Genomic DNA, 15478 nt, shown 5'->3' on the forward strand with positions numbered 1-15478 from the left:
TATTAATTGGTGGTGTTTGTCTGTGGTGAGGACTCGGGTGAGTACGGCCTTGCCACGGTGTAAAAGTAACAATTCACAATATGACATCATCATGGAGGCATAACATTCAAAAACACCGAGCTTCATTCCAAGTCTCCAGTGTGTGGTTCTAAGCTCTTAGAGCTGACTTATTTTAGTGGGGAGCTCTTGCCTATTTGGCAGCTGCACAGCCTCGTCCTCTTTAGGTCTACAAAGTCAATAACATCAGAGTGCTGCTTATGCTGCCTCCTGTTCATGCCTTTTTATTGCTAATGCACAAAGATTCATATTCAATCCTCTGTGGCCCTGTATGCTGATTTAATTTAATTTTTTTATAATTAGAGGCCCTCAAAAACTGCAGGTTTTTCTGAAGCTACAAGCATCACCCTTCTGTTGCCTTGGCAACAGCAGCGTTTGAATGAAATGATCATTGGGTCGTTGGGTGAATTTTTATTTGCAAGAGAAACATTAATTTTAAGATGTATTACCTTGGGCCAACTTAAATTGCCAGGTTGGATATAGGTAGGTGCAGAAGTGTGCAGGTTCAGGCACTCAAACAAGGAAAAGGAGTTTACTTGACCCTCTTACCATCATCCTCTCTGCGAACACTAATCTCTATGGAGATGGATTTGGAGCAGTAAGCATTTATAGAATACTCTTAACACCATTTCTTTACTGAAGTGACTCAGAGAGAACCTTTGCCTTTCCTTTTTTGCTCTCCGACACAAAACACGACGATGACCCCCGCCTCCATTGTGGCATTATTGGGCCCTGACCCATTGGATTTAAAGCGGAATTCTGTCTTTTCTTTACCATCCCTGAAAGAAAAGGAACAAAACTTGAATGGCCTACAGATGTGTGACTGTAGATCTATTATCAGATTTCAAAAGGTGTATCTTCACATCATCCATTTCAAACTGGACTAGACCATCCTGCCATAAGAGTTATCAGATTGACCTACAGACACTCCCTTTGACAACATTCCTTCTTTAAACTCAGCAACTGCAAGAGGTCAATACAGACCATGACTCAGGAAACAAGCAGATTGTCTGTGACTGAGTATTAACGTTGACTCTTGGTGTGCTCAGCTAAAGCTCATGCACAATTCATATTTGATAACTCAGAAAGTAGCTGGTCTGGTTTTCACTGCTGTTGGATGTGATCAAATATCGCCTTTTGCCGTATCTTCTCCAGCATCCATACAGTTATTTATTTCCTTTAAACATGTGACCACTATTGCCGAATACTTCTTCCTACCTTACATTGAAACGGCTTCTTGATCTACCTCTTTATGGGCTGGATAAAATGTGCGCTGGTTCAGTTTCCTCCTTCTCCTTTCTGTCTGCGCATCCTTCTCTTTCTCCCTCACGTATATCCCCACCCCCCTATTGAAATGGCATCGCTCACATGGTGACATAATCCCAAAAAGCTTGATTTGGCTAACTTCATAAGAAGTGCTTCTTGTGCGCCCGGGTCTCAGCCTCAGCGATAAAAAAATAAATAAATGCATAAAAAAAAAAAAGGACCAGCGGAAATGTTGCATTAAGCCACTTATCAGGGTTGAGCACATTCGGATAATCCTGCATGCTCAAAGTGGCTCCTGTTAGGCAGCTGCTTGTGTAGTACTTTTACTGCCAGGATACCCCCCACACACACCCCATTTGTGTGCACACAAGTGAGTGTATATGACCTAAGGATCACCAGGTTCCCATGGATTAAAATCCAGGTTCATTCAGTCCCTTCTTTTCCTCTATACATTCCACTTCATCACACACTCACCCTTGCTTGCATCATGCCTTACCGACTCCACCACTAATACTTATTTTCTAACTGTCATTCCTCCCTCTTGTCTGTCTTTTGCCTTTTCGGTGCTTCAAGACATCCAGCAAGCCTTTCTGTTCAAACCCACTCTGACTGCCTCAGTCATTGTGTACTGGTAGTAAGAGGCTGCTCCAAAGCCTGCAGCAATGCATCACTATATTTCTAATATGTATGTATATATTTGGCGGACTGCTTTAAGATTTTGGGGGAAAAAAAGAAATGACCTTTCTTTGATAACAGGATGCGAAAGAAAGTTTCTTTTAAACTTTTAGCAAATCTGGAAACCCCACGCGACTGAATCTTAACCTTAATGTCGTACATTCCACACCGACTCCCGTTAGACGCTCACCTTTGTCTTAAATATGGCTCCTCGAGCTCTGGTTTTCACCTTTCACGTTCAGAACAACGACATTTTGTTTCCCAATTCTCCTGCGGTCCTTGTTCTTATCACTCCCGTACTTCCTAATCCATCTTCTGCCTCCCCCTTTTCTGTCTCAATCTCCTCTTGGGGTTCTTATAGATAGCTTTGCCTTATCAGGAAATCGGTTAGATGGCCCATGGAGAATGGCTCTGGAACTCCTCTAATCTAACGTCACCTGGTCAAAGTTTATAATCTGTCATCTCACTTGATGGCAGGGACTACTAGTGTTCTGGCTTCACAACCCATTGCATCCAGCGTGATACAGTTGTATGCTTCGGTCTCTTATTCAGATTGTAGCTTTTTGCCTTTTTTCCATTTCCGTAATTTATTTCAGAACATTTGTGTCCGCTGCAGCGGGCACCTTTTGTTCGTTGCTTTGTTTGTCTCCGATAATTCAGTTACCAAAGCCTGGCAATGCCATAACCATTAAACACAAATGTAACCGTGAACAATGGCGGATTTTAAATTTCACCTTTCAGTAAGTTTGAAACTCATTTCGTGTTTAAATTCTGAGGAAATGAAAAAAAAAAAAACCCCAGTAAGAATAGATTATTTGCATGGTTACAAAATGTATGAAGCATTTTTCAATTGCTCAGAGGATATAAAACCAATTCTTTTGCTGATGATAACTGTCACAATATTGGTACTAACGTATATTATTTGGCAAGGGGATAATTATTTTTGAACTGACGATGGTGCTGTCTCATAAACTGGTGTACAGACCTTACCTCTGGAGCAACTGCTCCCTTGATTAAATTTAGGTTAGATTTAAATGTTTTCTCAATTCCTTCTTCCAAGTAATCCCCAACACAGATGGGTTCAGATACGTTCCATTCTGTGTGCATCAAACTGGAGCCCCAAAACAAACCATAATCCACCCCCTGCTATCCACTTACGCAGACAGGACTTCCTACTGAATGCTCTAGAAGGCATCCGTTCTGCGTTCGACGCTCGTCTCCCCCACGTCACCATGTCATCCTGTCCATCTAATGACAAGTCGATATTTGTTCCGTGTCCCGGTTGGCGTCCCTTTCATGTCCCCTGTAATAGGCCTGCCTTCATATTCTTTGTGTCGCTCGCGTCTCTGCTATGATACTGCATTGCAGAGTTAGAGTCCCACTCCCCTCCCCACCCCCCCTCCCTTTCCACCCATCACACTTGTCTGACACGTTTGACATGTAGCTCTTAAACTGCCGATCATGTGCATCCCTGCTGTTGGCGCTGCCTGCCTGCGTCTGGCCCCCAAAGCAGGCTTTCCCCATCACATCGCATGCTATGAATAGACACACGCAGAGCTGAGTGACAAAATCGCATCTTCAGGGTGGATTGGACTCCATCCTCACAGAGCAGGTTTTAGGACACATGGCATCGTGTCATTTGGGTTCTATGACTGTTCCTTGTATTTGTGTGTGTGTGTGTGTGTGTGTGTGTGCGTGGCCCCAAACACTCGCGCTGGGTTAATACTTCTCCCCTGGGTAGATCGACAGTGACGCATGATGTGATTCACACCGACTGAGGGTGACCTTGAGAACTGGGACAAACAAACACACAGAATCAGTGTGAATAAGAAAAAAACTCCCTCCATATTTCTGCAACTGTTCTCAGTGCATCTCGCGATGCTTTCTTTTGTTTCTTTAACATATTGGTCTGCTTATTTTGTCTTCTTTAAGGTCAATGTGACAGTCGACTACATCAGAGCTGCTACCGGTCCAGCAGAAGGCACGCCTGCCTTTTCAGAACGCACATGTGCCACAGTAACGATTGGCGGCATGTAAGTTACGGGCTACTGTGATATTCCTGCACTTGCACACAATTAAGCCTGCAGTTTGTTACGAATAAGTGGTCTTTACTGGCGGATCATATGCTGTATAATTTATTATTCTGAGAGACTTCACGATTAGATTTTGCCTCATTATTCTCCTTTGCTAAAACCTTTAAAGTTGGTTCATCTGATAAGAGATGACAGAAGAATCATCTGTCAATGCTTGGAACTTGTCAGCACACCATAAAGCAACCCAGAAGTGCTTCTTTGTAACTTAATTTTCACAGGAAGTATCTTCTCATCACAAGCGATTATGTTCTTTGTAGAAAATCATTTTATCCGTTTGCAACATAAACGTTGTATTGGACAACACACCACCAATAAAGTGCTCCGGGCGTTCAAATCAAAATGGAATCGAGGAACTTAAAGCCACACGACTTGAAATCATGTCTGGTCTTTATCTATAATAAAATGTTTGCGCTTTTTGGTTCTTTCCTTTGATAGCCATATATAAAAAACAAACAAACACCCTTTTGATGGTGATTGCTGGGACAGTGTTCGGTGCTGTGTCGAACGCACGTCACGGAGGATGACACGGGTTCAATTCTAAAGAAAGTCCTCGCAAACTTCTTCATTTCTTTTTCCCACACTTCAATCAGAACCCTGATATCGAAGGGTTAGCCGCTAAGTACCGCATTAACTATAATACTCCCCTCTTTCTGCCTTCCAGCCCTCTCCTCTGTTCATCAGAAACACGGCGAAGAAGCAGTTAGTGAAGTGTGTAATGTCAAGTGACCTTCGTTTTCTCAGTGAAGCCTTTATTTTATTTATCTCTTTCCTCTTCTCCTGCAGCAACATAGCCGAGGCTCTCGTCAGTAAAGGCCTGGCCACAGTCCTCAGGTACAGACAGGATGATGACCAGCGCTCCTCCCACTATGATGAGCTGCTTGCCGCAGAGGCACGGTGAGGAACGAGCGTTACGCCGCGCATTCTTTCACACAAAATGGATGTCCATCCTCAGACAAACACTTTTGTGTGCTACCGTTGGAAACGCACGTCTGGGTTCACACCGGTCTTCTTTTCGCACACGCCTCCATTCAAGGCGCACGACCTTGGCATATTTGCTGTCGGAAAGAGGAAGTAAATTCCATATGACCCTGAAGTGTTTTTCTATTTTATTAAATTGTGCTTACGTTTGCGCAGGTGAAAGTTGTTCTTATATTTCCGGAATTCATTTAGCAGTGACATTGTTGTATGTCACATAGCATTGCTCCCTCGTCCCATGGCAACACAGCATCGGCCCCACACATTCAGTCACACAGCTCATCCATTTAAATCGTTTTCTTTTCTTTAACTTGCCTGCACACACGCTCCTCCATGTGCTGGATGCGTAATCAGAGGGTCTCCTTACAGAGGCCCTATGAATACAATTATAAGGCGGTGCAGTAGAGAGATTTAGTACCAGTTTTATTACTCTGCCATAGATTAAGATCTGCTGGCTATAGGTAGAGCAGATGCAAGGACAGCTTCTTCCTATTGGGCCAACTCTTTCTCTCTCAGACAATGTCATTGCCTGCCATCCCTCGATTTCTACTCTCTCCATCTTCTCCTGTTTTTCTTTCAAGTTTGCACATTTTGTCCCTCTTTCTCCACCTTTTACTGTTTTTAATTTTGTCCTTCTTTGGGCTTGCACGACTGTCCTTTCTTCTGTATCGCTCCCTTCTTCCTGCCTTCTCTCTCTCTGTCCCCGGAGGGGTCTTATTAGAGTTGATGAGAGGTTTCTGTCTATAGCCTTGGTTTTATTTTTAGTTCCTAGTGCACGAGGACAATCGCCCTGCAGCCTTCGAGAAGCCTCCTCCTGGCTGTTAAAGGCGCATATATACAGTACATGCTTGCATCTTTAAGGCTCTTTATCTTAGAGGCATTGGTCTGCATCCCAGAGACCCATAGGAAGCATAATTCCTCTCCACAGGCGTGGCCTCATTGGTAATTTTCATCTTTTTCCATCCCTTCAGGCTTTTTAAACAGGGATACGATATAACCTGTCATCATCGCTAAACTCCGAGCTCTGGCTGTAAAGGAGAGGAACCCTGTCTGTTTCTGTTTCATCCCTCCATTCTAGAAATTACATATCTTCCATTATTTCTCAACCACCCTTTCCTCCTTTCTACTCGATCCTCTGGATTATTTAGTTGGAGAAAAAGATGCCATTCCACTCGAGCCATCATTGGAGAGCAGTGAAGTGAAACCCGTATGAATTTACATCCAATTACACAAAGTTTCTTCCTATTTGTGATCAGTGATTACTTCCATCTCTGCAGGTTTCTCTTGAATTCTTCTGCCTCATGCTTTTCTATTATGATGTCGCTCAAATTCTGTTCGTGACTCACGTGTTTGTGGATTGGCTTGCAGGGCCATCAAGAACGGGAAAGGGCTGCACAGCAAGAAGGAAGTTCCCATCCACAGAGTTGCTGATATTTCTGGGGTAGGTATATTTATATCAATACACAGCTTGACTTGATTATTTTATTCTCTCAAAATAGTACCCAGACGTTCACAGACTCCGCTCCCCAAATCATGATTCCCACATCCCCTTCTTTCATCAGAAAGAAACTTGAAAAGATCTCTAAAAATAATCTGAACCAACGTCTATGCTACTTTGTCCTATCTTCTTTTTGTCGGAACAGGAGCATTGATAGAGGCATCTTTTGACTAATGAAGCCTGAATGAAAGTCCTCACCTAATAAACCTTAGCGTGGGGAACCAATAAAATCTCAGTAAGGAGTAATGAGCTGTTGGAAGACATGCCTTTTTAAGCCGTTTTGTTTATCACAACCCAATGATTCAATCAGTAATTTAGAGATGTTTAAGCCTCACTTTAATTGTTTTTTTAATAAGAAGAAACCAAGACATCATTTTCCGACCCGAGTATTTCCTTTTCTGGCTGCAAACCTATCTTGAGTTTTCCATACACGCCACAAGAGATGTAGTCCTACATGACTGTGAGCTGTCTCAGTGCTACTACACAAGCCTGGGGTTTATTAACTCACAATATACTGCAGTGTTGTAGCTGTCCAAAGTTGTCAAGCTGGAGTGGCTTGGCTGGATGAGCTTGCCTTGAGAGCGGAGCAGTGGAATTTGTGATCGGCTGAAATGTTATGCTGATGGGACCCATAGGAAGATTAAATGCTGGCACTGTGATGCGACGCTGCTTTTATTGCTTTTACTGCTAGCCGGGGCGGTGAAGCCACCAGCTTGTACTGGTGCATGATGGGGGGAAATGCATCGCATTCCTACAGATCGGCCCTGTTAATATTTTACTGTGATACAACTTTCAGCTCTCCGCAAACCAACTCTGGCCATAAGGAGGATGTAGATAACAATGTTTCAAAAAAAAAAAAAAAAAGCCGTTTTAACTTCTTTTTCAACTCGACCGTGAGATTTCTCAGTAGCCAAGCCCCCCAACACTTGGAATGTATTGCGCCCACCTCCGCCCACGCAGCTTGCCCAACTGTTGTAGTTAACAACTACACAGTCCCCTTGCTAATGTTCCACCCACAAACAAAATGAAGCCAATTTGAAAGTGCCTCAGCCTGATTCATTGACTGCCACTTTAATCATCCTCACAGTTATCTTTTGAAATCTCACACCTCAAAGCCCCAAAAGCTTCTATTCATTTCTTCAGAAGCGTTTCATTGCCTTTGCATCGCTCATACTCCACGAGCCGTTCCCTTTTACATTTTTGTTGGGCCACTCTTTGATCTACTACTGGTCACCCCCAGAAACACTAATGCCTCATTTTCTTTCTCACTCGAGCTCTCTTATGGCACTTGTAAGCTCTAAAGAGACATTTGGTTAAATTAATCAGTCCCTCTTCCTCTGTATAATCTTTTCTTTTTTAATCTCACAGTGGTCCAGCAGATTCGGTGGTCATGGACACGGGCTGTAAATCGCTGTTTAAATTGTTATGACCTTACATTTAAACGGGGGCATTCAGCCAAGTTATTAAAGGCCTCAAACATCAACAGGACTTTACAGTCGGACTAACATTGCTTTGCAAAACCGCTCTTGGATTTAATACTTTTCCACATTGTCATCATCGTAACCTCGCTGTGTTTTATTGCATCAGCAGGACAGATAAACTATTGGACCCTAAAAACCAATTATGGACTGTGGAATTGTTGTGCTGATTGAGCAAGCCCTCTGCTATTTCATCGGACTGTTGAGTGTATTCTCTCCCAGTTACACGCCACAGCCGCTCATTAGAAAAGGCTGTGACGGTCATTACATTTCAGCACGATGTGCTCATGTGTCAAGCACTTGTACGTATCATCAGCGATGTGAAGCCCCTTTAAATTCTCCTTTATTAGCGCAGCTGCGTCTGCGGTGGCGTTGTGTCATACGCAGCTGCGGCCCGTTCTCTCTGCTGCCGTTGCGGTTGGGACACACACACAGGATTTTCAGCACAGTTCAGGAACATTACCAGTTAGGGCCTGCTAGGCGTGCGTGTGTGTGCGTGCATGCACATGCACCAGTTGTTTGACTAGGGGCTATTGTAATGAGCATTCTTAAAGGACCAAAAATAGCAGCATTTCCTCCTACCCACTTCCACATCCTTCTCCTCCCCCTTCCCGTCTTTTCTTTTCCTTTATTCTCCTCTGCGATATAGACCCCCACACACCACCTGATGTGTGCACGGGCAAATGCATATACAAAAAGCACACACTCCCCTATGTCAGCATCCGCAAGCTCGGTGGTAAAGGTTCCCTGAAAGGGGATTATGGCCAATGAGTGGGCTGCTGCTACAAATAGAGCAGCAATAGGTTTCTAAACATATAGTCTCGGTGAACGGTGGTGGTGGGATGAAGGCAGATGGATGCACTTGACTCACCTCATACCTCTAAAGGTTGTATAATGAGGTCCTCTCACATGTCTCTGCAGTTAGACTTCGCAGCCCACTCGCTGCAGCTTCTGCAAATGTGTTTGTGAGCGACAGCAATGTTTGCTTCAGTTGGTCTCCCACTCATGGGGCTATTTTGGACAGCAGTGGGCAGAGTTCAGGTGCTGGATCTTCTGGCTAAAGCACATGCCCTTTACTCACAGTGACTTGCATTTGAATCCCCCCCCCCCCCCCAGTGACCAGTATTTTTGTTTTTATTTTTTGCAAAAGAAAAACCGCTAGAAAGAAACTTAAATTGAAGTTATTAAGATGAGAAAAAAAATATGGTATTTCCAAAAATGAATAACAGCACTTTAAAATACCCTGAAAATCCTCTTCTGAGACGAATCCCACTCACAGAATGAGCCTACATTCACCTTGTATCCATGGAAACAAAAACAATACAAAAGAAGACAGCACTTCAGTGTGTGGTTATATATAGAAATTTTAAGCCAATTAATTGTCTGTTGGGCATTTTTTATTACAAGCTGCCATTATATCGGCATTAAAAGCCTTTATTTATAACTGCTCTGTACGTGTGTTGACATCTTAAAGTGTCATATTGCTGCATTTTGCTCAGTTAGAGTCACGTGGTATCAACATTTGCTCTGTCGGCAGTTGCGTAAACCTATTTCTCTTTCTTTTTGCTCCATTAGGAAACACAGAAGGCAAAGCAGTTCTTGCCCTTCCTGCAGAGGGCTGGCCGGTCAGAAGCCGTGGTAGAATACGTCTTCAGCGGCTCCCGCCTCAAACTGTACATGCCCAAAGAAACCTGCCTCATCACCTTCCTCCTTGCTGGTGGGTAGAGCTCTCGCTTTCTGAAGCAAAGGTCGCTTCCGTCACTGTCCACGCCGCCTAATTACTGCGTTATAATAGCAATAGTTGCTGCCGTCACGCGAAAGCTCATTGGTGTATCTAAATCGAGCAAATTGGGACTCCTGCCAGCTCAAGGGTCGGAATGAAAGACCTATTCACGTGTGCTAGCAGGCAACCCTGACACGATGAGCAGGGTTAGCAGGGCATCTAGCGCAAACATCTTTCAGAACCCTGGGAGGCTGGCATGAAACGCGTGTCAACCTCTCCTCTCGGGGTCTTCGCCCATTTTGGGGGCCGCCTCGTACCTTGTTCTGTCTGCACTTCTCGTCTTCATGAGAACATGGTCACTGTTTGGAGATAAAGGGATGTTTAACCTCTAGTGGATGGGCGGATATTATCAGGTCTTTAGCACCGGTAAAAGATATGCAGGTTTTTTCTTTTCCTGCCCTTCTTTTGCTATCTTCATGTTATTCTTGAGCGCTCTTAGTAAGTAAAGTTGTATATTTGGCAGTCGACAGCGGTTTATCCTCCCTATTTTGCCTTGGCCTGTCTCCTACCTGATGAACAGTCTTGGGGCACAGAACACAGATCATTAAGATCATTAAGTCAAACAAAATAGACCTGCGAGGATTAGCTGGTTCGTAATTAGTTCCAATCTCTCCGATTTAAGGATTTCCTTCTAAAGTTTAATGCTCCACTCTGGGTTGAGTGTTGTGTGCCAGACATTTTCTCATCCCCCCCCCCCCGCCCACCCACCATTTCATAGTTATCGATTATCAGATTGAACAAAAAAAATGTAGTTTTTTTATTTGAGCATTTTACTAACATGAGAAAACGACAGTCGAGTGAGATGGGGTGAAATACAGACTTTTTTTAATGGCAGGTCTAATCATTGATTTCAGCGCCTCCACTGACGTGACAGTTTGCAGCAGTAATAAAAAACACAGCGACTGTATCTTTGGCAGCCAACAGTGATTTGCACATCCTCCCAGCTCATAGGGATGATGAGAATGCTCATCCCTGCTGCAGTGGATGATACTCTTTGTTGTATTTGCTATAAAGAATAACAACTTTCAATCCATCTCAGTTTCAGTCCACCGTTTGCCAGCCATACAGTTTTCCTCTGCTCCCAAACTGACAAACGCTATACATTTCCGACAAGCACTCGGGATTCTGTTTAATTACGCGTGACTAAATCATTGATGCATTAATTAATTGTGTAATGTCCTTTTCTATTGTCTTTGCTATCCACTGGTGATTTTTGTAATTATGTTCTATTTTTTGGTACATTGTCTATGACGAGTTGTGTTGATGTGGCCCCTCTCAATATGTAATTTGCATATAGAAGCATAGATTATTTCTTTATGCATACTTGATTGAAGTCAGCTCCAGAGCAAAATATTAATTTGCTGCAAATGAGACAACAACTATTGCCTTTATTATTATACACATTAGAATGAATTATCCCTAAGTGATAGAAACGATCCCCTTGTTGCTGTTTTGGGGTTTTTTCCGACACCAATCGGAGCCATCTGTATCACTTGATGAGATTCTTATATGTTGTCTCCCTATTTCATACGTTCTGAAATGCAATGCCTACACAATTAGATTATTCCAGGTGGGGTCGTGGCCTCGGCGCGTCTCAGCATGCATGTCGTTGAATGCCTGGTTTTCCTTTTGCAGCAACAGATGTTAAACATTTTAACCACACATGAAAAGAAGCCCTCAGGCAAACAAGCTCTAATTATCTCTCTGGCACTAATCTCCAAGCGCTCCCTATCTCCTTCCACGTTTCTCTTTCCTCTCAAAGCTATCTTTACGTGCTTTATTCACCCATGTCACCACGGGCTGTGCTTTCAAATGACACATACATGATGAATTGGCTGCGCCAACCCAACTTTATCTGTGCGGGACACAAAGGGAAACCATTTGGGCCTTTTTTTACTTCAAACAATCACGTGATGCCCAGACGTTGTGAAGTGTGTTTAGAGGATGTCTTACCTGTTTAGATGTGCTCTTATTTAATTAAGTTATAAATGGGGTATTGCAAAACTTTAACACTGTTGCTGTTTTTTAGGATGTGGAGCAGTTAACCAATCACATGCATCCTACGTGCTGAATTGTTGTCGTTTCCGTACGATGAGCTCCTTTGCAATAACAGTAAATACAACTGAGAAACGATGCCCACAGCAGAAAGTGTTATAATACATTAGTCAAAATCACAAGAACAGAAATGCAGTATAAGCATCTTTGAATCTGAATTACCAGCTTGTTTAGCCAGCAGCATTTCGATGCATTGTTTGTCCTGATTTAAGGCTGAACCCCCTCATTGCAGAAAGTTGTTTCTCCACCGAGGCACCTTGAAGCCTCAGTACCTGTCCTGCACGTCATCTTCTTCCTCTTGCAGAGTTTCCTGTGATGAATAAAGGCGATTCTTTAAGAGGGGAAAAAGGGGGTTGAAGAAACAAAGGGAACGTAGCGAAGCCCAGGCTTCAAAGAGGGCCGGAGGTGTGCCTCAGGAGTTAGAGGGACGTTTCCTTCCCTCTCCTCCCGCAACACATTTCCTTTCTTCTGCTCTCGCTTGATGGCCTTCATGGTGACACTTCCGTATGCAAGTTTGATAAAGGGTAAAGGAGTCGTCCACTTTCTGGAGATGGAAAGGAGTGCCTTCGATGCTGGGAAAGAGTTTAAGAGTGGAGGAGGAGGAGGGGATGAAATAAGATGTGGCGGCAGAAACAGAAAAGTTCATTGAATGTGAAGTTTGTGGAAATAAAGGCCCGTTTGAACTAATGGAGAACAAGCAATGAAATGGTTTTAAAAGTTTAAAGGCTTCAGTTGCTCCAGACTTTCAGACCAAGGCCACCACGGATTAAGAGTGCTTTCAAAATTTCTCATAAAAAGTTTAGTCTTGTTAAAAAGATGAAATACTTTCTAGCCTCCATTTCTTTTTTAATTGATGCGAGTTATCTTTTTATATATTATATATTGAGACATTTATTAATATCACGCTAAAATACACAGGGAGGAGGCTACTGTAACTGTCTACGCTACTTAAGCAAGCTGTAGGTCAGCCGTGTGGAGTTTGACCTACGCCTGGGATTTATTTTATTGGCCTTCTTATTTTGGATCATTACAACCCAAAGTTTGACATATTACGATCCTATACAGTATTTGGATTTCCATGGATGGATTGTTGCTGGTTGAACTTTCTGAAGCTAGTGATGTAACCTCTGTGAAATGCGTTTCAACGTGACTTTACCGGAAAGATTTTTCAGATGATATCCTCTGGTCTGTCTGGACTGCTCTTTTGACGAGCAGCCGTGCCAACCTTTAACCCCTGTAATCGTTGTCTTTCAGGCATCGAATGCCCACGCAGTTCCAGAAATACACCTGGGGGCGTGCTGGTAGCCGAACCCTTCAGTGATGAGGCCATGCTGTTCACCAAAGAGCTGGTGCTACAGCGGGAGGTAAGAACTTTCCTTCTCCTCACATTGTTTCATTTAAGTATTTTAGTAGAGTGTAAGTAGTATTTTTACTTGCAAAATTTACACAAGAGATCTTTTTTTCTAATGAATATTTAACCTAGAATTACAGTTAAAAGCCCATACTTTGCCACACTCTTGAGTCTTTTCTAAATGCTCACAGAAAGTTAACGCACTCTGTCACACTATTTCTTGCACATCTTCAGCTTTACTCGTCATCACTTGTGTCAGCAAGTTTTCACAGGTAGGTGGGAGTTAGCAAAGGAGGCCAGTGCCATATGATGAGTTACGAGCCCAGTGCGGCGGTTGATCTGCTGTTATTGGCTAATGTGATAATATGAACAGAAATACGTGCACACACACACACACACACACACACACACACTTATGAGGATATAAAACAGAAAATCAGTCCTTGGTAGCTAGCTTTAATTTCATCCTTCTTTAAGATAGCAACAAACACATCTGGATATAAAACTGTCGGGCTAGAAACGAGTGACCGTGGATGGCTGCGCTATGAATAGAGTTGTACGAGAGGAATGAAATGTAGATGCTCTGAGGGACAATTTATTAACAGCAGAAAGATGTGATTAAGAACGGAGAGGAGCAAACTGCAACGCTCCCTTCAACCCCCCCTCCCCTCCATTTAATGTTCAGAAATCCTCCAGCCTCTGGAAACTTGTCAACAGTCTGTTCTGGAAGGAAATTGTGCAAGCAGAGCCTCGGAGGAGTTACTACTTTACGGTTTGATTGACTCTGAAGTGTATGTCATACTTTGATGATTCAAAAAAAAAAAATAATGCATGAAGGCAAAAGTGTGTTGGATTGAAATGGATTATTGTTTTAATATGATGGCATTAGTCCTAATACACACAGGCACTTACCTCTGTCTGCCTGGGTTGTGTAGCTTGTCCATTTGTCTTTTCTTCAGCCATGGATGAAATGGGTCTCTGTATTTCCAGACTGTGAACGCTGTGCACGGCAGGCCGCCGCAGCTAAGGCCGTTTGGCGCATATCGCCTACAGACATGAACGAGGTTGCCTTGTGAATATTCGATGACTCACTGCACCTGCGTGTCGTTACCGATGTTCTCGGCGAGGATTTTTAATTAAATCATAAAAACATCCAACACCTCGGAAACATCAATAGGGTTGTGCGTTCTGTGTTGTTTCGTGGCAACTCTTATTGTACTATTACCTCATGTGTAAATAGCCACCTCACGACGATTGGATAATTGAAATGTTACCTCATTTCCATCCGTCTGTCGCTTCACATCTGAGGCCAGATTGATTCATTTAGGCAGAGACACAGACAGATACTTCATACCTTTGAGCTGGTTTTTCTGTAAACATCTTATTTTGCGTTTCAGGGCTTCAGGATGGCATTGAATTTTTCTACAGCTTCCTTGCTCTTATATTGATTTCCAATCACCCATGAAGTATTTTGGCACGAGGCCGATTACTGCATCTTGTAGTCTTTGACCAAGTCTCCTCTCCTCTCTTATGCACTTGCGGTACAATTTGTTCTTCATGTTGGATTGTTTTCTCAGCATACATTGTGATTGGCTTCTTTTTTAAACTTTTTTTTTACCTGCTTTCCCTTACTTGGGCATGCAAAATGTGAGTGTGTGTGTGTGAGAGAGAGAGAGCGAGAGAGAGAGAGAGAGTACACATAATGAATAATACATGGTGTGGTTTCCTGGTCAGTGAAACAGACAGACTGTTGGGATTGTGAACTGTCCCTCGGGCCCCCCCTCACCTCCACCACTACATACTGTAGTTAAACAAACCACAAGTGTAGAAGACAACCCTGTATTCACATTACTGCTGCTTCATACCCACAGACAGGATCTGTCCCCATCCAGTCATCACTCTTGCACCAGCATGAGTAGCATGAGTTCATTGTACCCATACCAGAAATATTTAATACTTTATCTTCATATTGTACTTCCCTCTGATGATGTTACCAGGTCAAGTGTGTATTTGTACCTTTTCTGTGTTGCCCATCAACTCCTAACCCTGCCTAGATGATCACAGATTTTCTATAGATTTAGCAGTATTTAATTTGACCTTGAAACTACGAAGCTTCAGGTCATTGATGGCACAATCAGTGTAGCATTGACCATAACTTCTGATCCTTTCTGCATTACCTTCCACCAATTAGCATCACAGATTGAGATCGGACTTTGATTGCAGCAGTTTTGAAATGAAGTGCTCATC

General features: G+C 43.1%; 1 protein-coding gene across 1 annotated transcript in view; it reads left to right on the top strand.

The window, feature by feature from the left end:
* Positions 1-15478, top strand: part of snd1 (staphylococcal nuclease and tudor domain containing 1) — a 104278-nt gene that overhangs the window by 20191 nt on the left and 68609 nt on the right. Inside the window, exons 12-16 of the mRNA XM_068755010.1 lie at positions 3931-4031; positions 4875-4985; positions 6435-6507; positions 9618-9759; positions 13135-13244. Of these exons, the coding sequence (XP_068611111.1) occupies positions 3931-4031; positions 4875-4985; positions 6435-6507; positions 9618-9759; positions 13135-13244 (537 nt within the window). The remainder of the gene's footprint in view (positions 1-3930; positions 4032-4874; positions 4986-6434; positions 6508-9617; positions 9760-13134; positions 13245-15478) is intronic.

This window comes from Brachionichthys hirsutus, chromosome 22 (assembly GCF_040956055.1).
Source record: "Brachionichthys hirsutus isolate HB-005 chromosome 22, CSIRO-AGI_Bhir_v1, whole genome shotgun sequence".
Classification (NCBI taxonomy): domain Eukaryota; kingdom Metazoa; phylum Chordata; class Actinopteri; order Lophiiformes; family Brachionichthyidae; genus Brachionichthys; species Brachionichthys hirsutus.